The sequence below is a fragment of the Scyliorhinus canicula genome, chromosome 6 (genome assembly GCF_902713615.1).
Source record: "Scyliorhinus canicula chromosome 6, sScyCan1.1, whole genome shotgun sequence".
Classification (NCBI taxonomy): Eukaryota; Metazoa; Chordata; class Chondrichthyes; order Carcharhiniformes; family Scyliorhinidae; genus Scyliorhinus; species Scyliorhinus canicula.
This window is the reverse complement of record NC_052151.1, coordinates 26,977,778-27,005,574: the sequence shown is the minus strand read 5'-3', so window position 1 is coordinate 27,005,574 and position 27,797 is coordinate 26,977,778. Positions and strand designations below refer to the sequence as shown.

General features: G+C 46.6%; 1 protein-coding gene across 2 annotated transcripts; it reads right to left on the bottom strand.

Moving 5' to 3' along the window:
* Positions 1 to 1,302: 1,302 nt before the first annotated feature.
* Positions 1,303 to 25,168, bottom strand: fosl2 (FOS like 2, AP-1 transcription factor subunit). 2 transcript variants are annotated; one of them, XM_038799065.1, is made up of 5 exons: positions 24,167 to 25,168; positions 16,145 to 16,396; positions 11,798 to 11,932; positions 7,088 to 7,195; positions 1,303 to 1,908 (listed from the first exon to the last, which is right to left on the bottom strand). In XM_038799065.1, exons 1-5 carry the CDS (start codon positions 24,293 to 24,295, stop codon positions 1,387 to 1,389), a joined length of 1,146 nt encoding a protein of 381 aa, XP_038654993.1. In that variant the 5' UTR covers positions 24,296 to 25,168; the 3' UTR covers positions 1,303 to 1,386. The 2 variants fall into 2 exon arrangements, with proteins under 2 accessions (XP_038654993.1, XP_038654994.1); XM_038799066.1 differs by lacking the exon at positions 11,798 to 11,932.
* Between the last annotated feature and the right edge of the window lie 2,629 nt (positions 25,169 to 27,797).

The following is a 27,797-nucleotide window of genomic DNA, read 5'->3' as shown; positions in this document are numbered from 1 at the left end:
ACAGTCCAGTCAGCAAGTGAACAACCCAAAAAAAAAAAACCAGAAACCAATATTTTTTCAATAGAAATAATTTCTTTGCACTTCAGAGTCAGTGCGGAGGTTCTGTTAGCCATAATGGAAGTTTCTGTATTGACCCCGGGGGCTGGGGGGGGGGGGGGGGGGGGGGGGGGTGGGGTCAGCAATGTCCCTTAACCTAATTCAGCACATCCATTCCAGAAATAAATACTCGCATCATCCCGTTACCTCATCTCACTGACCTTTGCCTCCACTACCCGATGGAAAAAAATGACTCCGCGCATTGATCACTCTGCGGGATAGTGGCCCGTTTTCAGCCAGTTTAGCTCAAGTCTGTGCATTCCACTTGAGATGCACAGGCGCAAGCACACTAGGCCTTTAATACTATTGAATGCTCGCTTTTCCACACCCCCTCTTGTCAGTAGATTAGCAAACGATAGACTCTGAACCAAAATCCTACACCATGCCCTGCCCTCATTAGGCCTACAATCCTTTATTTCCCAACCTGGCGCCTTTACAGTATATTTTCATTATTCATTCAAAAATTATAAATACTAAAGTTAAGGTCAGAAGGCGAAAAGGCAAAAGGGGTCAAAGGTTGATGTTGGAAGGACACAATATAATCATCCGACTGTAACATTATGATACAAATCCTTTTGCCCTGTTAATGCTGAATTCTGACAGGTTTTAACAGCAATTCCAGTATTGCAGATATTTTCATAGGACTGAGTAAGCGTCACAAAGTAATCTGTTCTTTACAGAACAGGAATGTCATGTTAGAGAGCGCTCTCCATTCCAGAGCTTGCTGGTAATGAAAGGGTCGCAAATATGGAGATAGCACAAATTTTAAACAGAATTACAGCATGGTCCAAAAGAAAATATATATATATATATATATATGTGCACACACACACACGCACCATGGGTCACCAAAATGTCATTGTGTAGTAAATACTTTGAGGAAGAAAAATCAGGAAAATAAAATGTTTTACAACAGAGTTCAGAACTGCCTGGAATCAGTCAACTGTGAAGCTGTCCACTGTCGGAAGGGCCTACGTATCCCGCTAGTGGCTATGTTATCGGCTCTCTTCTGGCTGGAGTTTCCCCCGCCGCCACAGAATGTCACTGACATAGTCGATACTCAGTGACAACTGCCGCATCAGAGTTGTTTGGACTAAACCCCACCCGATCCCAACCACACCTCCCTCCCCAACCCCCACCCCCCTCCCACCCACCCAACCCAGCGAGTCTGAAGTGTTTAGAAATAATTCGATTCCACGAGCTCCAGTCGATACAAAGAAGTTCATTTTCATCAAGGTGCAGCCCTCGACATCTCCCGCAAGTGTCTTCCCGAGGATGCCAGCAACTGCCTCAGAGCGCTAGCAAGGTGGGGGAGCTCAAAGAGTCCGAGGACTGGTCCCCGCTGCTGCTGCTTCGGCGGTGGGCCTTGGAGCAGGACTCTGACGCAGGTTCTTGGTCAAGGCTGGGAACGTTGGGGTAGGTGAAGACCAGGCTGGCGGCACACGGAGTGATGTTGGGTGCGGGCGTGGACGTGATCACCACTGGTGTGTTGAGGGGTTCGGCCTCCAGGAAGTAGTTGTTGGAGATGGAGATCTCGGTCACTGGTTTGATGACGGACCTCTGGGTTTTGGACAGGTTGAGCATGGCCAGCTTCACCTGTTCTTCCGGCTCCTGTTTGACCACCACGGCATTGGGCGTGCGGCCAGCTCGTGGCTGAGGGGATGGGGAATGTCTCCTGCCTTCATTCCCAGGTGCCATTTTACAAACAGGTTTGTGAGCAACTAGCATGAACTCCAACTTCTCTTTTTCCTTTTGCAATACTGCAATCTCTTTCTGGAGGCCAGATTTTTCCTCTTCAAGCTTCTCAGTTTCCTGAAAGAGAGGAGAGAAAAAATTAATCTTTCATTTCAGCAAAAGAAGCATCTTTCCCTTCTGACTCATCCGCTTTCTGGTACCTTCTACTCATGGGGAAAGTGTTGGAGCAAAGATCAGCTTCAAATCAATTATACTAATAATAATCTTTGTTACAAATAGGCTGGGCTGGTTTAGCTCACTCGGCTAAATCGCTGGCTTTTACAACAGACCAAGCAGGCTAGCAGCACGGTTCGATTCCCGTACCAGCCTCCCCGGACAGGCGCCGGAATGTGGCGACTAGGGGCTTTTCACAGTAACTTCATTGAAGCCTACTCGTGACAATAAGTGATTTTCATTTTCATTTTTCATTGTAATGATGTTACGGTGAAAAGCCCCTAGTCGCCACAGGGAGAACATGCAGACCCCACAGACAGTGACTCAAGCCGGGAATCGAACCTGGGACCTTGGCGCTGTGAAGCAACAGTGCTGCCCACTGTGCTCCCGTGACGCCCTGAAGTGTGAATATGTCAATACATACTATAGAAAGTAATTCACCTGATTCACCTGAGGAAGGAGCAGTGCTCCGAAAGCTAGTGATTTGAAACAAACCTGTTGGACTTTAACCTAGTGTTGTAAGGCTTCTTACTGTGCTCGCCCCAGTCCAACGCCGGCATCTCCACATTATAGAAAGTAAGTGACTGCACTCGAGAGGGTGCAGAGGAGGTTCACCAGGATGTAGCCTGGGCTGGCGTATTTTAGCTATCAAGAGAGACTGGATAGGCTGGGGTTGTTTTCCCTGGAGCAGAGAAGGCGGAGGGCGGACCTGATTGAGGTGTATAAAATTATGAGGGACATAGATAGGGTGGTCAGAAAGGTACTTTTCCCCCCAGTGGAGGAGTCAATAACCAGGGGGTATAGATTTAAGGTGATGGGTAGGATGTTTAGAGGAGATGTGAGGAAAAGCTTTTTCACCCAGAGGGTGATTGGAATCTGGAACTCACTGCCTGAAAGGGTGGTAGAGGCAGGAACCCTCACAACTTTTAAGAAGTATTTGGGCAGCACAGTAGCACAAGTGATTAGCACTGTGGCTTCACAGTGCCAGGGTCCCGGGTTCGATTCCCTGCTGGGTCACTGTCTGTGCGGAATCTGCACGTTCTCCCCGCGTCTGTGTGGGTTTCCTTCAGTCTGGAAAACAACTGCTCAGTCCCATTTTGTTTCCTGTCGCACAGCCAATTTTGAGTCCATTTTGTGACAGCCCCTTTATTCCATGAGTTCTAACCTTTCTCACAGGTGTGTTGTGAGGCACTTTATCAAATGCCTTTTGGACGTCCATGTACACCACATCAACAGCATTACCCGTATCAACCCCCTCCATTACCTCATCAAGAGATGCAAGCAAGTTAGTTAAACTTTGGCTTTTTGATCAATCCACATTTATCCCAAATGGCTGTTACTGTTGTCCGAAATGATCATTTCTCAAAGCTTTCCCACCACCCACATTATACTGATCGGCCTGCAATTGCTGGGCTTATCGTCATACCCTTTTTTTGAACAAGGATGCAACATTCATAACTCTCCAGTTGTCTGGCACCATTTCTGTATCTAAGATGGATTTAGATGATTGTGGCGAGAGCCTTCACAATTCCCATGCTTCATTCTGTCAGTATCCTGAGATGCATCTCATCTGGTCCTGGTGGTTTATCAACTTTAAGTACAGCCAGCCAATTAAATGTTGCCTCTTCATCAATATTTAACCAATCCCAATATCTCAAATATCTCTTCTTTTACCATGACTATGGTAGCATTATTTCCCTTGGGAAAGGTGGGTGCAAAGTACATTTAGTATATCAGCCAGGCCCCTGCCTTCATATGTAAATATCTTTTATGTTCCCAATTAACCCCACTCCCCTTTTTACTATTAAGCTGCTTATAGAAGGCTTTTACGTTCCTTTTAGCTGCCAGTCTCGTCTCATACTCTCTCTTTGCTTCTCTTCTTTGCCATTCAGTTCCTCTCTGAACCTACTACATTCAGCCTAGTTCTCGGTTGTATTACCACTGGACGTCTGTCACATGCACCCTTTTTCTATTTCATCATGCACAGAACTGTCGACTTGTTTGTCCTGCCTTGTTCCCTCACGGGAATATACATTGTTTCTACCTGCAGTCTCTCCTCTTAAAAAAGCCTTATGTTCAGTTACAGTTCTGTCTGCCAATCTTTCATTTCAATTTGCCTGGACAAGACCCATTCGCACCCCATTCCCATCATCTGCTCTATCCTTCTAGTTTGATACTCAATTGCACGTGATGCAAAGAAATCTGGAGATTATGATCTTTGAGGTCCTGATTCTACAATGCATTGTACAATGGTCGAGCAAGGGTTGCAATAAATTTACTGGATGTGGGCATCGCTGGTTAGTCCAGCATTTATTGCCCGTCCCTAGTTGCCCTTCAGAAGGTGGTGATGAGTTGTCTTCTTGAACTGCTGCAGTCCTGGAGGTGTAGGTACACCCACTGTGCAGTTAGGGAGGGAGTTCCAGGATGCCCCCAGCGACAGTGAAGGAACAGCAATATATTTCCATACTTAGCACCTGCGTGAGACACCCCAGGCAGGGGGGCCCACGTGAGACACCCCAGGCAGGGGGGCCCACCCTCCCAGTCACACACACCCCAGCCCGAGGGGCCCGCCCTACCAGTATCACACATCGGCTTGTCTCCCACCCACCCGAGGACGTGGCCTTGCCCAGGGGCCTGCCTGCTCTCCAGGTAACACATCCCAGTCGGGTAGCCCATCTTCTCGGTCACATGCCCCAGTCTGGAGGCCCACTCCCACAGTGACATACTCCTGGCCTGCCGCCCACCTTCAGAGTGACAGACTCTAGCCTCTATAGGTTCTGTGTCTAACACATTCCAGTCTGTGTTATCCTTAGCGTGCTGCACTTCAACGTGCAATCTTGGCCTTGGATTGACACACTGCAACCTCTTTATTAGTCTAATTGTAAAACAATGCAGTCTCCACATTATTCAATGAAAGAATGTGATTTTTAAAAAAAAATAATGAACAGAAGTAGTGTCTGACCATTGAAACCAAGAGAAGTTGTAGCCGTGGAGCTGCAGTTACTAAATGAATGGGTCAACCGTTATGAACAAGAATATGCTATTCCACTTTACATAGTCTTTCTAGACAGTGGAAGTGTCTGTACTCTCCAAGTCTGAGAACTTCAATGGAATGCCCCGGCCCATTTTCCAGTCTCCAGTATGGCAAATGGGAAATGTTCATGTCTATTAACAAGCGGGCCATGTGTCGCCCACCACATTGGCATGGAAAACAAACTACTCATCCAGTTGCCAGTGCCTGAAACAGAAATTGGGAGATGTGTATAAAAAGGGGCTGGTTCAAGCTCCCAGCCCAATGAGGATGCCCTGGGTGTAGCCATCACCAGGAAAACCTTCAGCCAGCGGCCTGGGATCAGTGATGTGCAAGGAGTCACAGCCACCTCACGCAACCTTTCTTCCCATTGTCATTTCCACTCCTGTTCATTGTGCCCCGTTGCCCACCTCAAATTCCGGACGGGATGGGATGCGAGGGAAAAACACAGCCAACGACTGGATTTAAAGTGATAATCACCACGCAAAAGCACAAAGCAGGGAAATGCCATTTGGTCATGGTGCATTTCCTAGAGATACCTCATCAATCTTTTAAGAGTTAATGCGGTGGGAATGAAGATGGGAAGCCTTTTGGTGGGGTGAGGCCTGGGGATCTCTGGAGAGGAGAGGGGGGGGGTCTGAGAAACTGTGACACGCAGGTTGCAGGCAAGGAGTGGAGAAAGGATTGCCTAACAAGCTACAAGTTTCTTCTCGTTTGTGCTAAACAATGCACAGATCTGTTTCTTGGTGTTGTTGCTCTTTGTAGGCTGACCTGCTTCCGGAACAATTTCTCTCTCACTTTTGCAAGACCCTACATGTTGCTTGAAATCTCTTTGTGGCATTGACATTCTAGCTAAACGCACACCTATTCCAATCTCGATCATCTGTGCAGAGTACAAAGATACTGATTGCCAAGCCTTCAACGAGGTGTTGCACATAGGATAATGCAGGGCGGAGGCGGCGAGTTCAGCGTTCAGCACACCCGGATCAGCACATTCCAATCCAGATCAGTACATTCCGAACCGGAACAATATGCCCCCCAAAGGCACTGCTTCCAGGCACGACATCAAATCAGTCGCTCGATATTACACTCCCCAGAGCAGCTGCATGGATAATTGTTTGACAGAATAGCGTAGTCCATCCACCCCGTAAGGACATCAAGAACAGAGCTGGCTGGCTTTATAAGGAGTTGCTGCCTGACACTCTCAGGTATCAATGCTTTCCAGATTGAAGTGCCAGTTGGTTTGAGTGGTTGAACTAGGTTAGCTAACTTTGGAAAGATGTACTGCAGGCGGTCCCCATCACTTGACCTCTCACCTCACCACCCTCACTCTGGGACCATTGGTGGCCTGACATGCCCATCCTTACAGCATGGCACCTTCCCATCAAATGAGAAGTGAACAAACTCTGTTATCCAATTGCAGGAACCTTAACTATCAGCCCTGGAAACCCCACCACACAAACCCCCAACGTATATTGAAATTATTGTTCTTCATTCTTTCATGGGATACGGGCCTTGCGCGTGACGCCAGCATTTGTTTCCCACGTCTTGCTCGGACCATTTCAGAGGGCAGTCAAGAGGCAACCGCATTGATGTGGGTCTGGAATCACATGTAAACCAGACTGGGTAAGGGCAGCAGATTTCCGTCCCTCAAGGACACGAGTGAACCCCCTGCGTTTTTACAGCAATCAATGACGGCGATTACTGAGGCTAGCTTTTCAATTCCAGATTTTCCTGATTGAATTAAAATTCCACCAGCTGCCATGGTGGGATTTGAACCCTTGTCCCTCACCAAGGATTAGGCTGAGCCTCTGGATTGCCAGACCAATGGCATCGCCACTATACCACCATCTCCCCAAAACGCTTGCAAACGTAAATAAATCAAAAACGTAGCAAACAATTTATTTGACCATCCCTGACAATCACCCTCTCATTCCTGGGGACTTCAGGGTAATTCTGAATGCTCGATAACCCCTGGACAGTGCTCAGACATTAACAGCCCTCATCCAAGCTCTGCTACATACAGTCCAATATAAATCCCATTGCACTTACATCTTGAAGCTTCTCGGTTAGCTCGCGACGTCTATTCCGACATTTTGCAGCAGCCAGCTTGTTTCTCTCTCGTCGTACTCTTCGTTTCTCTTCCTCCTCTGGAGTCAGCTGTTCAAAAGGATGAAGAGTTTGCATTAGCAACAGGAGCAAGGTTTGTTATGTGAGCACGACAAGCGGGTGAGTGGGGCCAATGGCATAAAAGTGGATCCCACTAGAGACAGACTTAACCCAAGGCCACAAAACAGAGACCGCTAATGACACCGAGTGGTCTTTTCTCAGATTCCGGGTGCTGGCAGGCCCGCTGCTCAGTTCTACATTCAAAGCAGATTTTCAACATGAGCACTTAGTTTTAAGCCCACCGTACACATATACTGCCTCGTCAACCAGGACTCATTCACCCTCACCTCTGCACCCTAATCCACAATGTAGAGTGAGAAAGAGTATATTAATCCCAAAATAAACAATGTTCTCAATGCCACTTAGAAAGATGTGAGAGCCAATTTGTTGACAGCAAGATTCCAAAAACAGCACTGAAATGAGTGGTCAATTAACCAGTTCATGGTGATTGTTTTTTTTTTTAAGGTTGACCAGGACACTGGGAGAACTCCCTTCAAATGCCTCTTGTGTGCCTCCGACGGCATAATGTTCCCTCAATACTGCACAAGGATGTCTAACAACCCTTTGCACCGGAGCACTACTCACTGGGCCAAAGTGACAAACTCCAGTGAAACACATTTGATAACATGCCAACTATTGATAATATCTGCTGCAGTTACAACGGAAGGAACAGCCTCCATTGACACATTGGACCTTACTGGCCCGGAGTATGAGGATGCGGAGTTGAGATTTTACCATTAACACTTGGGGATGAGATTTCCAGTGCACTTCACTTGGCAAACATTGTAGAATACCAGATTCTGTAGATCTGGAGACGGTGACTTCAATGCAGAAACGTGCAGGAGCCTTGCTTCCAGAGTGATTTGGGGACAGTGACATTGGCCAAGCCTTTTTTTATTCATTTACGGGATGTGGGCGTCCCTGGTTAGGCCAGCATTTATTGTCCATCCCTAGTTGCCCTTCAGAAGGTGGTGGTGAGTTGCCTTCTTGAACCGCTGCAGTCCTTGAGGTGTAGGTGCACCCACAGTGCTGTTAGGGAGGGAGTTCCAGGATGTTGCTCCGACGACAGTGCAGGAACGGCGATATATTTCCAAGTCAGGGTGGTGAGTGACTTGGAGGGGAACCTCCAGGTGGTGGGGTTCCCAGGTATCTGCTGCTCCTGTCCTTCTAGATGGTAGTGGTCATGGGTTTGGAAGGTACTGTCTAAGGAACCTTAGCAAGTTCCTGCAGTGTATCTTGTAGATGGTACACGTGGCTGTCACTGCTCGTCGGTGGTGGAGGTTTTAAATTTTGTGGAAGGGATAGCAATCAAGCGGGCTGCTTTGTCCTGAATGGTGTCGAATTTCTTGAGCTGCGCTCATCCAGACAAGTGGAGAGTATTCCATTGCACTCCTGACTTGTGCCTTATAGATGGTGGACAGGCTTTGGGGGGGTCAGGAGGGGAGTTACTTGCCGTAGGATTCATAGCCTTTGACCAGCTCTGGTAGCCACAGTATTAATATGGCTAATCCAGTTCCGTTTCTGATCAATGGTAACCCCCATATGTTGACTGTGGGGGATTCAGCGATGGTAATGTCATTGAATGTTAAGGGGAAATGGTTAGATCTTTTCTTGTAGGAGTTGGTCATTGCCTGGCACAAGTAAGGCACAAATGTAACCTGTCACTTGTCAGCCCAAGCCTGGATATTGCTGCATTCGGACACAGACTGCTTCATTATCTGAGAAGTCGCAAATAGTGCTGAACATTGTGCAGTCATCTGTGAACATCCCCACTCTGACCTTATGATGGAAGGGAGATCATTGATGTAGCAGCTGAAGATGTTTGAGCCTAGGACACTACCCTGAGCTCCACGTAGTCTCCTAGGCCCAACCATCTTCAGCTGTTTCATCAATGACCTTTCCATCATAAGGTCTCTCCCCGTCCCAGCAGCTTCTGCCGTGGAAACTATCCTTTTTCCATTTATCGTCTCCATCCCTTTTCTTCCACCATGACTGAAAGTGTTGCCTTAGGCCAGAACAAGATTCGGCAGGTGGCAGCAGTCAAGTAGTCGTGTACCACACAGAGGGTGGCAAGGGTGTTGCGGCTTATATTGAAAAAGATGATTCTGCGAAGACTGATTACAGCAGTGAGAAGTTGCGTTCTTTTAATATTAGCCATTGATCTCTGTATTTTAATGTTGACTTAATACACTGAAAGCCGTTAAACAGGAAATAATTGGATGTGGATCAGTGAAGTGAGAAAAGAAAGCATTTAGACCGGTTTGTGAAGGCAGATACTCCTAAATGACCGTCTTATGGACTGACCTCATTAACACTACACCCTGTATGCTTCATCCGATGCCGGTGCTTATGTAGTTACATTGTATATCCTGTGTTGCCCTATTATGTATTTTCTTTTATTCCCTTTTCCTTCCATGTGCTTAATGATCTGTTGAGCTGCTCGCAGAAAAATACTTTTCACTGTACCTCAGTACACGTGACAATAAACAAATCCAATCCAGTATAAACACCTGGGCTCAGTGCAGAGTCAAGCCTTTTAATAAAGCTGTCAGATCATAGAATGAGTGATGATATATTTATCCCCTTTCAATTTACAGCTCAGCTATGGTAGGGGGTTAGTGTAGATAGCTGTACTGTGTGGGGATATGCTTGGAATGCTGAATAAAGAGATTTTTAAAAATTCATTCAAGAGTTGTGGACTTTGCTAGCTAGGCCAGCTTCATTATCCATCCCTAATTGTCCTGGAGAAGATGGTGGTGAACTTCCTTTTTTTGATGTAGGTACATTCACATTGCTGTTAGGGAGATAGTTCCAAAGTTTCGACCCAGTGAAAGTGAGGGAGCAGTGATATTTTTCCAAGTTAGGATAGTGAGTGCCTTTGAAGGGAACTTCTATGTGGCGGTGTTCCCATGTATCAGCTGCCCTTGTCCTTCTAGATGGTAGTGGTCTTTGTTTAGATGGTGCTGTCTAAGGAACCTTGGTGAGATCCTGCAGTGCATCTTGTAGATAGCACACACTGCTACCACTGTGCGTCAGTGGTGGAGGTAGTCAATGTTTGTGGAAGGGATGCCAGTCAAGTGGGATTCTTTGACCAGGATGGTGTTGGTTTCTTAAGTGTTGGATCTGAACTCATCCAAGCAAGTGGAGAGCATTCCATCACACTCCTGACTTGTACCTTGATGTTGTTGGACAGGTTTAGGGGAGTCAGGAGGTGAGGTACTCGCTGCAGGATTCCAAGTCTGCTCTTGTAGCCACAGTATTTATAAGGCTCGTCATGTTCAGCTTCTGGTCAATGGTAACCCCCAGGATATTGATAGTGGGGGATCCAGTGATGATAATGCCACTGAATGTCAAGGGGCATTGGTTTGATTCTCTCTTGTAGATGGTCATTGCCTGGCACTTGTGCTGCACGAATGTTACTTGCCACTTGTCAGCCCAAGCCAGGATATTGTTCATGTTTTGCTGAATTTGGTCATGGACTGCTTCAGTATCTGAGGAGTCGCGAATGGTGCATCAGCGAACATCCCCACTTCTGGCCTAATATGTACGGTCATTGATGAAGCAGATGAAGATGGTTAGGCAGAGGACACTACCCTGAGGAACTCCTGCAGTGATGTCCTGGGACTGAGCTGACTGACCTCCATCCACCACAACCATCTTCCTTTGTGCCAGGTATGAGTCCAGTGTGTAGGAATAGGTATCTGCCTGAACGTGAATGGTAAGTGGCAGGTCAAACGTGAATGTTTAAGTGGGGTAAATAAGAGAAAGCGGTTTCCTGCGGCAGGAGGGTCAGCAACCAGAGAATTCAGATTTAAGGTAGCTGGCAAAAGACCAAGAGAGTGAGAAACAAAATAGACAGAGGAGTTATTGTGATTTGGAAGGCACTATCTGAAAGAGCGCTGGCTGAAAGGGCACTGATTGAAAGGGCACTGGCTGAAAGGGCACTGGCTGAAGAATGGAGAATTTTGCAGGGATAGAGAACAAAGAGAAAAATAGGAAGCAGAGAGGCAGACAGAGAAGAATGCCCACGGGAGTTACTCAGGAAAATGTACAAACAGACCCAGAGCAAAGAGAGAGAGAGGGAGCGTGAGCACAGGAAAGGGCGCAAGCCAGACAGTGATCGTGCACAAAGGTGAGAGAGCACGCAAGAGAGTGTGTGTGCACACAGAGAGGGAAACCAGAGGGTAGCAAGTAAAGCCAGAAGACAAAAGGAGACTAAAGTTACTGGAAATATAATCTGGGATAACACAAAACAGTTTGAGCCACCAACAAAGACATGTTGGCAGAGCCCAGGGCATGTGTTAATTGCCAGGTCACCACCCAATCCAGAAACGGCTCGCAGGGACCAAAATAATTGTTTTAAAATGAGGCGGGAGAAAATAAAATGAATACAGAAGCCAAAAACCATGCAGATTATAGACCCCCTAATGTGAAATATTAGAATCCACAGAAATCTCTCAACACTGAGTTCACAAAACAAGAAATCAGGTGGAGGAGCCGGGGTACTGTTGTAGAGAGACATTTGTTCACCCAGCCCATAAGACGGAGCAGTCCCATCTGATGAGCAGGAGAAAGTGGCAGGAGCAGACCTACCCTGCAGAAACATGTCCGCTCTTGGTCACTCCCGGAGCAGCACTGACGGTGGCCGTTGAGCAGGTCACGGCCCAGGCCATGCTGCCCTGTTGGTTGGAGAAAGTGCAACGGCAGTGGCAGGCGACAGTGGAAAATCTAAATGGGGCAGGGAGGAGGTGAGGGGGAATAAAAAAAAAATACAATTTAAATGAAAAGAAGGGGGGAAAAAACCACAGGCAAACAAAAACTGAACCAATGACATTGACTTCCCTAAATCCCAGCCTCCTAAACCTGTGTCAATCGCCACTGGGTTGTCCACGGAATTCAGAATCCATTTAAAAGCAGACAAAGCCACCAAACTCCAACTTCATCAGATTCAGACAGGAGCAAGCGGTCTGATTGTGCGGTTCTCTGGTGATGCTGCATCACTGCAATGAGTGTAAATGTCATGTCTAGGTTTGGGAGGCAGGTGTTTAAGCAGGGAGTGAGTTGAGTTTGGATGGCGCCACCGCCTATTGTTGAACAAAGAAGGTAGTTTGGATTTTGTTACATGAGGGGCAGCCATTGCTCAGTTGGTAGAGCCCCGATCTCTTGACTCAAAACAGTGTGTTCAAGGCTCATAAACACAATAAATAAGAGGAGGAGTAAATCATCTGGTCAGTCGAGCCTGCTCTGCCATTCAACACCATCATGGTTGCCCTTGGGATTCAACTCCATTTCCCTCGCCACTCCCCATATCACTTAATCCCCTGAGAGACCAAACGTCTGCCTAGCTCAGCCTGAAATATCTTCATCGATGGAGCATTCACAGCCCTCTGGGATAGAGAATTCCAAAGATTCACAACTCTTTCAGCGAAGAAATGTTTCCTCATCTCAGTCCATTCCAGATGCTCCAGGTATGAGAGGCCATGTCTGTCCTCTCATGTGGATGTAAATGCTCCCATGGCACTATTTCAAAGAAGAGTAATGGCATCCTTGATGTCTTGGTTAATATATATCCCTCAATCATCATCTAAAATAAAAAGATGACGTGGTCTTTTGTCCCCTTGCTCTGTGCAAATTAGTTAATGCATTTCTCACATGGTGACTAGGCATCTTAGTGCTGACTTGGCTGTAAAGAGCTTTAGAACGTCCAGAGTGTGCAGACGGGACTACATAAATACAAGGTAGCCTTAAAATCGGACAGAGGCAAAGACATTTACTCAGACTGCTCTCTCCTCATCACAACGTGGATGGATTAGAGCCATTCAAGCAGCCCGAGTGTATTTTGTGTCAGTTTAGAGTGAGATGACTAATTATCCACAGAATATAAGAGTTTCTGTGTGGGTGAACCATGGTGAATGTTAGGGAGCTGAACATAGGAGGGAGTTGGTCAGGAGTAAACTGCAATTGCCCTACAGAGACCCTCTCACAAGTGGACTATATTGTTTGAGGTTCAATATAAGGTACCCTTCCTGACAACATGGGCGTAATTTAATCCTAACTCACTAAGGGAGAAATGGACAGGTTTATTTTGACTTTCCTTTAACATCAGTCAAACTGGGTGTAGGAGTAAACTCAGGCATCATATCCAAACCTGCCCATCGGATGGTTAGGGTAAAATTATATTTATGTCTCACCGTGATGCAGGTTAAGAGATATGTTCAATCAAATGTAGAAGGGACTTTAGGGTCGTGCCAGATACCACTTATTTACAAAAGGAATAATCAAAACAACAAACTTCCAAGTAGGATAATGGAGACAAGAATGTTAGGATGGTTTAGTGGATTCTATAATGGGAGTGGGAGGAGGGGTACAGACGTGTAATATTTTCATAAGAGACGAGAGAAAATAGTCCTCCTTCACCCATCCAGCATGTGCTAGCTAACAAACTACTTTCTTGCGGCAATGTAAAAAGACAAAGATGTTTAGTGTCTGTTTAACTCCTCTACAAAGATTTTTTGTGTCTGTTTAACTCCTCTCCTTTTATTCCTTCCTGAAAATGCACAACTCCTAACCATACTCAGTCTCTTCCTTCATCCTCCGAGCACTTAAAAACCAAGCTCGCTCTCACCAAGTTATCACTTATTGATTTCTTTCATCAACACTCCTACATTTTAATAATTTGCGTGTCATGCACTGTGGTACTTAGTCCTTCAAAATTTCACAAATTAAAGAAGAGCTTGCAATCCTAGAATACCTGCTAAAAGAACTCCCATAACATTCCAGAGAGTTCTACGAGGTCGGACCATTAAAGGATTTCTTCCTCAGGGTGATGAAGATTATGTGGTTTATTTAATTTATATTGTTTATAAGTCCCCCAAAACCCATGCATCCATTGATCAGAGGTTCCCTGCCGTGCATCTCTCTTGTTGACAGAACAAGAACTACCCAGCCAATTAATCGCTTGTTTGAATTGAAGAACATTGCAGCATATCCTGGGGATGTGAAAGGTGCTATACAAATGGAAGTTCTTTCTTTCCACGTGGTCTGGAAACCACAGTAAAAACCCCGCTTCATTACTCACATAGTCACTGGGGATAACATGAGCACCATCTCGTGCCAGGCGAGTCTTAAGTGGCAAGCAATTGCACACACATCACTGCAGCAGGTTACCCAAGGGATTGTGCTTCAAGCAGGTTTTGGGAGTGTACCTGCACTTATTGCATACACGCCCAGCCTCCGTCACAGATACCTTTATCTCCTGTTAATCCCAAGGCGCCTAATTACAATTTATTCTGCTCCAGAAATCAAAACTATTGAACTACTTGTCTCCACCTTCCTACACACCATTAATCCAATCAAATAAATTCCGACTTCTCAATTAATCTGCACTATTCTGCCACAAAATAGGCATAGTGTGTGCCCTTTTCCTGTATTGGGTTCATATGGTGCTTTACACTATGGTGTAATGTCCACAGTATGTAATCCTCTATGCCATTTGCAGGAATTGTTATTCATTATTTAAAAATATAGATGGGGGGGGGGAAGGAATATCTGCTTTCTTGACTGGAGCAGAGGCAATAAAGGAGGCACCGAAAAATGAAAGGTCTCAAAACATAAAAGATTTTGTGATATTCTACTAACAAGCAGAGACAGGTGCAGATTTCTTTATTAATTCATGAGGCGTGGGTATTGCTAGCAAGGCTAATTGCCTGCTCCAGAGCAATAGGAAAGGGCAATAAATAAAGCATAGCCAGCAACGCCCACATCCCACAAACAGATTTTTTTTTTTAATGGAGAAATATCATAAGGAAGTTAAGAGCAAGGAAAGTATTTTTGTTTCCAGATACAGGATTATTAGAACATGGAATAAGTGACTACTGAGGCAGAGTCTAGACTATAACTTCAAAGGGAATTGGATAAGTCAAGAATACTGTGTCAGGAAAGAGCTAGAGAAGTGGATTAAAGTAAATACTTCGAGTTAAAGAGCTGCCAAAGGGCATCTTTTGTGCTGCAAATTCTGTGGGTCCTCAGCCTTCAAAAAGGCACGCATGCTGTCGGCTCTGCATTGCACCCTCTGTGGATTATGCTGACCCCCACCCATCGCCCCCCCTCCTCCCCCACCCCGGTTTCGATTACAATGCTAGACCAAAAATAATCATCCTACTTTCGCTCCGAAGTGAACTTTGGAGAGGAACTTCTCAATTCCAAGGTGCAAACTTGGTGACAATGGAACCTTCTGTATCGAAGCTGTGCTCCAAGTTCCTAATATTTTGTCGCCGTACTATTTTAACTCATGTCCTTTCGTTTGAAATATTTTGATAAAATAATAGTGGGAGGAGAGACTTCATTAATAATAATAATAATAATCTATTATTGTCACAAGTAGGCTTACATTAACATTGCAATGAAGTTACTGTGAAAAGCCCCTAGTCGCCACATACCGGCGCCTGTTCGGGTACATAGAGAGAGAATTTAGAATTCTCAGCTGTACCAGAATTGAACCCGCACTGCTGGCCTTGTTCTGCATCGCAAACCAGCTGTCTAGCCCACTGAGCTAAACCAGCCCTTTAAAAGGGAACTTTGGACCTATGGTTCCCAAAGCTCTCTGTTACGGTGGTATTTGTCATCTCGTGTCTGAGTCTCTTGTAGACTGTTTGATTAGAGCCCAAATGCCTGATTAGTCACCATTAATCTTGTATTATGTAACTACCAGGGTGGTAGAAGGCGAACCAGATGGAACTTGATCGTTCCCATCCTACACTTCCTACGGAGGTGATTCATATAAAAATCCTGATTACTGAGATCAAAGGGAAGAAAGCAAATTGGAGAAAAATTATGATAAGAAGTATGGAGAGCAGGAAATTGAACAACCCCTCAGCTGGCGGAGTAAATGGGCTGAGGATTGATACATTCATCTCTGCAGACACCGGGCTTCAATCTCACCTGATCGTCTCTTTTTCCTCGTCTCCCTGTTTCTCCGATGGTTTTAATGACCCCCGGTCGGTGTAAAGTGGTGGAGGAGGGCGATGAGATGCTGGCCCCCTGGAGGCTGTAAGGGTGCGACCTGGAGTAAGGGCTGGACATTGAGGTGATGACCGTGGGCTGAACCATCCATTGTAGGTCCTGGCTGGTGGTAATGGCGGTGATTGTAGGGACAAAGGCACTACTGGATCCTGGCATGTCTGATCGATATTTCTGAGGAGGTTTAAAAATAAAAACAACAAAATAAGCCTAATGAGTCAAATTGCTGCAGCCCCACAGTGATACAGTCATTCATAAGCATCTTCCAAAAGTCTGCTGCTGGCACAGATGGAAGCAAAGCATTTCTAGCTCTGAGTTATTACTTCTAGGAAACCATCATTTTAGGCAACATTCCACAGAGTCCACCTCTATTTGCATCAAAAAGAAGCTACCTTTATATAGTGACTTTCGCAAACATAAAAATGGTCCCAAAGTCCAATTAACTATTTTAGTCTGAGCAGCACGGTGGTGCAGTGGTTAGCACTGCTGCCTCATGGCGCCGAGGTCCCAGGTTCGATCCTGGCTCTGGGTCACTGTCCGTGTGGAGTTTGCACATTCTTCCCGTGTTTGCGTGGGTTTCGCCCCCACAACCCAAAGATGTGCAGTGTAGGTGGATTGACCACGCTAAATTGCTCCTTATTTGGAAAAAAATGAATTGGGTATACTCAATGTTGTAAGGTAGGAAATCATACCTTGGCCACCATTTTCTCCCTTTCTCCTTACCCATTTCATGCATTTGTACATATCTCAAACTTTAACTGGCATGGTAATATACCAACTACTGCAGACATGATGGACCGAGGGGCCTTTTTCGGGGCTGTAAAACCTGATGAGTCTATTACTGGTTTAGTAATCTAATGGGGCTGGACTAATAATCCTGGGAACCAGAGTTCAAAGCTTCTGTGGGAGGTGGAAAATTAGAATCAAATCTGGTTTAAAACATCTGGGAATAAGAGCCAGAGCAGTTTTTTTTTTAATTTCCGAGGAGCTGTCAGATGATCAGAAAAGCCCACATTTTTTAAAAATTCTTTCATGGGATGTGGGTACTGTTGGAAAGGACAGCATTTGCTCCCCAACCCTAATAGCCTGGAACTCAGTGGTTTGCTTGGCCGTTTTAGAAGGTGATTAAGAGTCAACCACATTGCTGTGGATCTGGAGTCGCATGTAGGCCAGACCAGGCATGGACGACAGATTCCCTTCTCCTAAAGGACATTGGTGAACCAATTGGGTTTTTACAACAATCGATGATAGTTGTCGTGGCCATCGCTACTGCGACTCGCTTTTCAATTATTAATTGCATTGAATTTCCACCAGCTGCTGTGGTGGGATTTAAACCTGTTTCCCTGAGGCATTCGCCTCGGCCTCTGGGTTACTAGTCCACTAACGTTACCACTACGCCATACTTCCATTAATTTTCTTTAACCAAGAGAATCTGCTGTCCTTACCCAGTCCCACTTCATCATACTCTTTTTTTTTTAAATAAATTTAGAGTACCCAATTATTTTTTCTCCAATTAAGGAACAATCAAAAGTGGCCAATCCACCTAACCTACACATCTTTGGGTTGTGGGGGTGAAACCCACACAGACATGGGGAGAATGTGCAAACTCCACATGGACAGTGACCCAGGGCTGGGATTCGAACCCAGGTCCTCAGCGCCACAGTCCCAGTGCTAACGGCTGCACCACATGCCGCCCTTCATACTCTTAAGATATGCTCAGCAATGACTTAGCAGTCACTTAGTTCAGGGTTGGGCAATACATGCTGACCTTGACAGTGAGCCCACATCCACAGAATGAATAAAACAGCTGCCGACATTGGCACATCCTCCTGTCCAGAGTTTGGTTTTATCCACCACTAAGGCAAAAGGTCCTTTCCAAATATCCAAGCCCACAGCATTCAAATAGGACAAGTCAGTCAGTGAACGTGAAAGAAGTGCAAATAGGGCTGACTTTCCAGGGATTGCAGAAGTCTATGGCATAGATAGATAGCCTAATGTCTCTATTCTTCATGTGCGAACCAGAGTCCGAACGTTGAACAATGATAGTCTCGCAGCTTTTAACTCTCTCAGATACAAATGGTCATAGTAGCGGGCAATCAAGAGTCAGCTAGATGTTGAGTGTAACTAAAGTCCCAGGTAGGCCAGACTGAGCAAGGACAACAACTTCCTTCCCATAAAGGGCATTCATTTTTTGACAATCCAACAGCTTCTGGCCATTTTTAAAAAATCGACTGACAACAGCTTTTTAAACTTGGGACATTCTTCAAATTCCAAAATGTCAAGCTGCCACGGCGGATTTTGAATTCACATTCTATAGATCACATGTCCAAGATTAGGATTACTAGCCCACAAATATAACCTCCACTCTACTTGTAAGATCCTTTCATTTTCATTGTTGTGGAGGGAAGCAGGAAGAAGAGCAAATTAAAAAAACACTTGTGACCATATTGGCTCAAGAGAAACACGGGAGTTGAGTAACCACTTTACAATTCACAACCAACATGCTTCTAAGAGTTAGCCTAATAGTTGTAAAAGGTTGCATTACATTCCCCCCCCCCCCCCCCCCCCCCACCATCTGGCCTGGGCTTGCGCCATCCCACCAACTGTCCTGGCTTGAGACAATTCACACCTCTTTAAGCTGGGGTTACCCCTCTCTCTGGATCTGTAAAGACTTAATTACCTGCAAAGACTCGCATTCAAAATATCATCTTGCATCTTTGACTTTGTCTATATATATTATATATGTTTCTGGAACCCACCTCTATCATTCACCTGAGGAAGGAGCAGTGCTCCGAAAGCTAGTGATTCTAAACAAACCTGTTGGACTTTAACCTGGTGTAGGAGAGGTTATTGGGTTATGGGGATAGGGTGGAAGTGAGGGCTTAAGTGGGTCGATGGGCCGAATTACCTCCTTCTGCACTGTATGTTCTATGTAAGACTTCTTATTGGAAAATGCAGAAATGGGCATTCCCATTGATATCCAATGGAGACGATATGAAATAGGATTGTGTGAAGGAAAGAGAGAGACTTGCTCACTGCTGTACAGGTATACCTCCACCAACCAGCACTCTAATTGCTGTATTAGATCAGGACTAATATCCCTCTACCTCAGCTGAGAGAAGGAAGTGTTATGGCTCATCTCACACAGCTTCACATTCAACGCTACTTTGTATACACACATACACAAGCAAGTCCACATCTGTGGTCTATCCTTAGTGGCCCCGAGAGGCTAGCGGTGGATCACCTTCCCGAACTACTGAATCCTTGTGGCAGTGGCACACTGTGCACGGTGGCACAGTGGTTAGCACTGCTGCCTCACAGAGCCAGGAGCCCGGGTTCGATTACGGCCTTGGATGTGCAGTTTGCACTTTCTCCCAGTGTCTGCGTGGGTTTCCTCCGGGTGCTCCGGTTTCCTCCCACAGTCCAAAGATGTGCACGTTAGGTGGATTGGCCATGATCAACGTGCGGCGTTATGGGGATAGGGCATGTTAGTGGGCCTAGGCAGGGTGCTCTTTTGGAGGGTCAGTGCAGACTTGATGGGTTGAGTGGCCTCCTTCTGCAGTGTACTGATTATATGGAATATGCTCCCTTCCACAATCACATTGGTTAGCCATTTCCAGTAGCGACGATGAAAGAATAATGAGATAAGCCCAGGTCAGCATAATATGTGACCTAGAAGCAATACCATTCTTACTAAATGGAAGGCAGCTTTAATTTAAATTCTAAACTGTGAATCGGGCAGTTCCTTTTGAACCAAGATCAAAACAACCATTGATCAAGCCAGATGTTGGTTACGATGAAAGTGACCAGAGTATGAAGTATCAACTGTGTCCTTTCTTGAGGTTTTCTTTCAGATTCAGAGCAGAGCTCATTTGTACAAACGACACAGAACAGACACCCGCCAGGGCACTGTCAATATTGTAACCAACATTAATAGCGATTTCTTGCCCGCTGTGGAATGTTCGGTTGTCATCTTACTGAACTATAAATATCGGAACATCAGGGATAAGGAACATATTTCACAGCTTGCTGGGCCAATTAAATTAAATTAGAAAACTTGTGGGATTTTTTATAGAAATTATAATGATAGTTGATCTATTCCGTGAAAATGACCTGAAACGCATTCTTTAAAAGGCCAACAATACGTTAGTGTAAAGGAATCTTGTTGCGGCAAAACCTGTATTAAATATGCATAACCTATATAAACAAGCATGTGCTCGATGCACATAAAGCTGTGATCAAAGAACGAAGAACAATACAGCACAGGAACAGGCCCTTCGGCCCTCCAAGCCTGTACCGGTCATCATACCCTTGACCAAAACCCTCAGCACTTCCTAGTGCTGTGTCCCTCTATACCCATCCTATTCATGTATTGATCGAGATGCCTTTTGAACGCCGTTAATGTATCTGCGCCCTCAACCTCCCCGGCAATGCGTTCCAGGCACACATCACCCTCTGTGTAAAAAGCCTGCCTCGCATATCTCCTCTAAACTTTGCCCCATGGACCTTGAACCTACAGCTCCTGGTGATTGACCTCTCCATCCTGGGAAAGAGTGCCTGCCCATCCACTCTACCCATGCCCTTCAAAATCTTGTAGGCCCCTATCAGGTCACCCCTCAACCTCTTTCATTCTAATGAAAACAGTCCAAGTCTATTCAGCCACTCCACATAGCTAATACCCTTCAGACCAGACAAAATGCTGGTAAACCTCCTCTGCACCCTCTCCAAAGCCTCTACATCCTTCTGGTAGTGATTGTGCGTGCTAGTATTATGGTACACAGTGATTTGACCATATATCTTAAGGGCTGTGTCTCACTTTATGTAACCTAAAGAAGGTGCCAGAGGCACCCCAGGATGAGAACATTGTTTGCATCTGTTTATCTGCCCAGGAGCAAGTGACTCCAGGTTGGACTCCTTATTGGTGTCATTATGGTACAATCCCAAAGGCACAGTGTACAAAAAGACCATTAAAAAAACTTGTGATAAAATCCATGTTAAATGAATCAGTCCTTTATGGGGCAAAGGATCTAACAAAGGAAGCCAAAAGCAAGCTATAATATTATTTTGCCTTCAATTTATCCAGGTTTTGTGTCAGCGTGCCAGGAAGGCGTTACTTGCAGTTCGGGTTCCAGCTTCCCAGTTTTGGAAGAGATGTTGTGGTTTGTTGAGCGAGTCGATCTGAAAATTATCAACTGGAATCTGGGCACAAGTCTGATGGCAAAACTAAATCTATCCTCCAACCACATACCACCACACTCTTTCCTTCTCTCCCCCCCCCCCCCCCCCCCCCCCCCCCCCCCCACACTTTCTGCTGTGGAGGTTATTAGCATTTACCATTTCTCGGCAGACATGAGAATTTGAGACGTAATCCCATTGCACCCATCCAGGATTTGGGGCAAAGCCAAGCCTAACTTCCGAATGTGACATAAAACCAATCCTCCCTCCCACAGGACATGGAAGATCCCACACAGCACTCTTTCAAAGACGATTGTCATGGTCATTGTCACATTGCTGGTTTGGGAGTCTCGGCTGCGCACTGATTGGATGCTACCTTTCTTACATCACAGCAGTCTTAAAACAAATCCTTAATTAGCTGTGGAAGGCTTTGAGATACCCGCAGTTCCGAAAGGCACAATGGAAATGCTACTGTTTCTTTTTCACTCCTGTGGGCTTTAGGACACTGAATTAAGGCAGTTGACAGAAGAGCTAAAGGCAACACGAGTAAATAGTTTTTTTATTTAAAAAAAAGGGCGAGTGGTCAGGCCCTGGAATACTCTGGTTGAGTGTGTGGTGGAGGCAGATTCAATCGGGGAGTTCAAAAGGGGGATCGGATCAGCCTCTGAAAGGGACAGAATTTGGGGAACAGACAGGGGGGGGGGGGGAGGAAATGCGATTAGCCAAATTGCAGAGAGGGAGAGTAGCCGATGAACCTAATAGCTATTGAGTGTCCATGAGAGAGGGAGAGAAACTGTCGGTGAGGGGATTGGAGGGGGCTGTCTTTTACCACAGAATCACAGTGTATCTACCAGCTTGGATCTTCACAATCAACGACTATAGGAAGTAGGACAGTTAAAAAAAACACACACATTGGAAAAATATAACGGTGGAAACAGCTGCCCGTTGTAAAGGGTCCTCTGGCAGTACCCATGGTGTCCAGAGAGATGGAGGGACAAAGCACACAGTTAACAGATGAAGTATTACAGAGGGTACATGTAATTTTCCATATGTAAAATAAAGTGTAATAAAAACTAGAAACATTCTAATCCGGTATGGTTTCAAACCACAAGCCAAGGAGCCAACAAAACGCCCACTGTGTTTTAAGGAAAAGGGGGGGGGGGGGGTGTTGAGGTGGAGCCAGGACGCTGCCTTGTAGCCAGTGTTATTTACAGTAAGTCAATATATTAAACACACAGTTCCCGGGAGCAGGGTGCAAGTTCGCTCGGCCCAGCACTGGTAACAGTGGGGTGGGGCTGACGAGGAACAGTCAATCCAAGCGCTGCCGAGAATTCCAGTGGAGAGGAATGTCGCCAAGTCCTATCCGGAAAGCGTTTGGAAATGATCATTTCGAGAAGTGTTATTTGTCCATGAACATGGGGGGGGGGGGTTGAAGCGAAACAAAACGAGACGCCCCCATCTCTTTTACACGTTACCATGTTGGCACCAGGACTAACTTCCGCCACGGAACAGGGAGAGAAAAAGTCCGGAGACTTGTTTGTTTAAAAAAAACACCACACACACACACACACAAGGGGTTACGAAACCGATGTGGTAATCCCGGCCAACTCTTCAGCCTTGCGCAAGCTTCCCCTCCAGCTCGCCTCATTTCTTCATCGCCCTTTTACAGGCAGGAACAACGCGTTAAATAAACAGAGAGGGAGGAAAGTTACATCAGCCCAGCTCCCCAGTTAAAGTGACAGCGCCCCTAACTTCCCATTGATCCGGAGAGATGGGCATGCTTTTAAAAGGAGGAGGGGTTGAAATAATGTTTCATGAGTGGGGCGGGGAGAGAGAGAGATTTCAATAATGGGGGGGATATATATATATTTTTGAAAGTAATTTTTTGAAAAAGTAACATTTTTCGGCCAACTTTTGGATTCGTTTATTTAATTGAACGCTACTCCCCCCCCCCCCCCCCCCCCCCCCCCCCATAAAAAACTTATCAGAGTAGTTTCGGGTAAAAAGATTGACTGCATTTGAATTCCTCTCCGTCCGATAATCGGGGAGAAAAGCGACAATGCTGCATGTGTGAAGTGCACAAGGGTACACGAAATGTACAGAGGGAATGGGGAGACTATACTTCTTTTAAATTAAAAATCCCCCCCCCCCCCCTCCCCCGTGCGGATGTAAGTCCATCCGAGCAAACACTTTGATCAAATCCAGTAAAAGGAAAAGGTGTCGTTTTATTTATTGAGCTCAGGACAGCCCCCCTATCCCCCCCCCCCCCCCCCCCCCTGCACACACACAGCGGTGGGGGAATAAGGAGACCATCTGACGCCGCCCTGGTACACACAGCCGGCCGATTCACACTTGTGCCAATATTTTAACAAGCCTCTCTCACTTCACGCACTGGGCAAACACGGTGCCAACACTCTTTGACAGACAACCGCCGACTGAGACCAGGAAACAGCACTAGCCACAGACTGTGGGACAGGGAGAGGAAAGGACTCTAACCTCCCCTCGATCTATCACACACACACACAGGCCAAATCACCATCTGTAACCGAAATTCCTATGCTTGACACACAATAAAACGACCCATTAAAATGTCACAAAAAAGTGCTAAACTATTTTGGAAAAATCCAGAGTTGTATATCTTTAGGTCAATCGATTTTGGTAGGGAGAGTGTTTGACAGGGGGGGGGGGGGGGGGGTAGGTGTGAGGAATCTCTCTCCCCTGTCTCTCTCTCCCCCTTTCCCGCAGGGTACCCCCCCCCCCCCCCCTTACCTGGGAAGCACTGACGGAGCTGCCGAGGGTGCCGCTGCTCCCGGCGCTGCCAAACACGCTCTCCTGGTGAACGGGCGACGCGCTGCTGCGGGACGATGTGTCGTAGTTCACGGGATAATCTTGGTACATGTTCCCCCGCCGAATGGAGTTGTTTTTTTTAGGGGGGAGGGAGGCTGCTCTCACGCAATCTCTCTCTCTCCCGGGCAGATAGATAGAGGATTGAAATGTCGGTGCCAATACAACTCCAGCAGCCCCCGAGCAACACAACAATCGGCAAGTCGGCTTTGCTGATGAAGACGTTCCCTCGCGGTTTTGCCACACAGGTTAACACAAGTTGTCCTCCCCTCTCATTCTGGGCTGGTTCCTCCTCATGCAGAGCTGCAAAAATCCACACAAACTTCCCTGAATCGTCCCGTCCCCCCTCCTCCTTACTCAATCTAGGATGAAACTTTAATGAGTATCTTTTCTTTAAAAATTATAAAGAGTCGCACGATCTCTGGTGTTTCCACGCACTTTTTCTGGTTGCCGTCTCTTTTTTTGTGTGTTGTTGTTGTTGTTAATCGCAAGTGACTAATTATTTTTCTTCCGCCATGCGCCCGCCCCTCCTGGGCTTTGCTGGCTTCTCTGCCCGAGTTGCTCTCTCACCCGCTCGCTGGCTACTTCTTCGTCTTTCCCCCCCTCCCCTACCCTCCAAGCTCGGCGATGACTCAGTTGCCGAGGTATTAAAAAGTCTGCTCCTTTTTATTTCCAGCACTCCACGCAAAGCGCAGGATTGGCGTCAGTCACCTCAGCGCCGGTCCCGCCCCCCTACTCCCAGCCAGGCGGGGCGGGGACGGAGAGGCGGGCAGCTCGGCGCCCAGCCCAGCTCACACAGCAACAGCTCTCTGCCAGTCTGCCAGTCAGTCAGCAAGCAGCTCCCCTCAATTCCAACGCACCCCGCTTTCTTTCCACCTCTCTTTTTGCTCTCCCTGCATATTTTATTTTCTCTGCTTATTTGCAGTCCCGGGGATGATGGGGGGGGTGCAGAGCCAGCTTTCTCTCTCTCTCTCTCTCTGTGACTAAGATTGCACCGTCCATTGACGTATCTCGTTGCCTAAAAATGGGTATTTGCGTCAAATGATGCGAGGTGTGGGTTTCCTTGGTTAACGTGACGTCCGTACGGAGGGATTCCCTTTCAGTGTTGTCGACAGATCCGCCCACCCCCACTGGCAGCTGCCTCGCCGAACTGCTGTGCAGAGAGAGAGAGCCCCCCTTCCCGCCTCACACACCCCACCACCATTTCCGCTGAGGAGAGCGGCAAAAAAAGGGGGCGCAATGTTCCGGCTGAAGGGGGAAACTTGGCTCTTGCTACCCCCCCCCCCCCCGAACCAAGTTTGTATTTCGTCGCAAAAGCGCAGGAGGCTGTCAACTGGCGCCCCTAGTGCCCCCCCCCCCCCTCCCGACAGCTCAAACCATCCAGGGTGGGCAACAGGATTTGAGGGGCAGGGGTGGGGTGAAAGGAGGGCTAAACGATGGCCGCCACCAGGGACGTGAAGTCGGAGGTTGGTGGAACGTGCGAGCGAGGGAGGGTAAATATCGCCCAGATTGAGACACGAAGCGTGACACCAAAGCATGTTTCAAATAAATTAACTATTCAAGATCCTCTCCCTTCCACCCCCCCCCCCCCCCCCCTATTTAAAAATCTATCGAAACCGCAGAAATCCTACTGGAATTTACCAAAAAAAACCCTTTTGTTGGTTTGACGTGTTTTTTTTCTCTAAAAAGACAGCTTTTCATTATTGAGGCGCGCAAAAAGGGCGTCCTGCTGTTTTAGATGCTTAAAATGATCTTTTGTTAAAACAAAAGTTGGAGTGATCAGCTGGACAATAAATGCGTTTTTTTTATGTATTGTGCGGGCGGGGAGGGTTGTACATGAAAAGTTAAGTGAGTGCAATTTCTCTAACCAGGACTCTAACCAAACTGGAACATTTCCCAGGTATGTCCTGGGGTTGGTGAACGTTGGTCGTGTCGAGTCCAGTAAGAAATCCGGTTCCCCGCCACCCCGGTCCGATGTCCCCCGCAAAGAGGATCGCTTCGCCCCACAAGTGTAACATGACCGGCTTTAACTGGTCAGTTCAGTGACATGCCGCACGTACCACATTACTGGGGGGGGGGGGGGGGTTCATGCTGGCTGGCCTGTTTCCATGTGGAAAATGGCAAAGACTCGTATTGGAAACCCAGCATTTACGCGATGCCTAAAAATAAACACTTATTTTTTTTAACATTTCTTTGCGCTAAAGGTTATGTAACACAGTGAGGCGATATTTTCCACTCTTCTAAACAAAAATGCAACTCCGCGCATCAGCTGAATAGTTTCCAAGGCTGTGTACCCGCTGATGTATCTATCGTCTTATCATTATGTGCCTGAAATGTCTCATAGCCCTTCACACAATGAACTACAGGGCATGGAAGCATAGTGACTCTTCTATGGGCAAGGTTGGTCAGGGGATGATGGGCAGTTGTTGGTGGGGTTTTTTTTAAAGGGGGGAGGGGGGGGGGGTGGGTGTTGGCAGGTTCACTCTCCGCCTTTCCAAGAGTGCCGTGTGCTCTTTAGCATTGTCAGTTGCTAATGGATAAAGCCAGCAGAATAGACCCGATAGCTGCCTAATACTTTCACATTTGAGAGGAAGAGAGAAGGATTGAAGGTTTGAGAAAAGCAAAACAGGAGCAGGCTATTCAACTCCTCGAACCCCGTTCCCACATTCAGTGAGATCAGACCTAACTCCATAATGTACCTTTGCCACCTATACCTTTGGCTAACAAAGTGTTAATCCATCTTGGCATTAAAGCTAACTATTGATTTAGCATTATCTACCACCCTTTATGTGTTTCCTAATTCAACTCCTAAAAGGGCTTGTCTCCAATGTTTTTGACTGCCCACAACCAGACTCCCCAGTTAGCTGCTCTCCAGATCCACCCTACCTGTTTCCCAGTCCCTTAAAAACCTTGGACAAATTACCCAATGACCATTTAAATTCCAGGGGAGTACAACCCTTGCTTGTCTAACTCGGGCTCATCCAACCGCAGGAAGTTCATGTGGCTGGGTAGATCAGTTGAACTCACCGGCTTGTTTCTGTGCCGAATACAACGAAGGCTGTGGGTCCTCATGACACTCCTGCAATAACACTGAAGACTTGGATGCTCCTAGCCGCAAGACTTGTGCTCCCGAACTTGCCCCACCTCGAGCCAAGCTGTTTCCAATATAGCTGCAACTCTGGCATTTACCTGATAATTTGGAACATTTCCCAGGTATGTCCTGGCCACAAAAAGCAGGACAAATACAACCCGTTCAATTACAGCCCCCATCGGTCAACTTTCGATCGCCATCAAAGTGATGGAAATTGTCATCATCATTGCTATCAAGCAGCATTTACTCAGCAATAACCTGCTCACTGATGTTCAGTTTGGGTTCCGCCAGAGTCACTCAGCTCCTGACCTCATTTCAGCCTTGGTTCAAACATAGACAAAAGAGTGAAACTCAAGAATGTCGGCACTTGACATCAAGGCAACATTTGACTGAGTATGGCATCAAGGAGCCCAAGCAAAACCGGAGTCAATGGGAATCGGGGAAATTCTCCACTGGTTGGAGTCA

What these genes read in the sequence shown, in the direction of transcription:
- fosl2 (XM_038799065.1), bottom strand. Translation starts at nt 24,295, where the DNA reads ATGTACCAAGATTATCCCGTGAACTACGACACATCGTCCCGCAGCAGC. An exon ending in AGCGGACATGTTTCTGCAGG is followed by an intron (nt 7,196 to 11,797) that starts GTAGGTCTGCTC and finishes CCTTTTGAACAG; the next exon opens with CTGACTCCAGAGGAGGAAGA. An exon ending in TAACCGAGAAGCTTCAAGAT is followed by an intron (nt 1,909 to 7,087) that starts GTAAGTGCAATG and finishes CCTCTCTTTCAG; the next exon opens with GAAACTGAGAAGCTTGAAGA.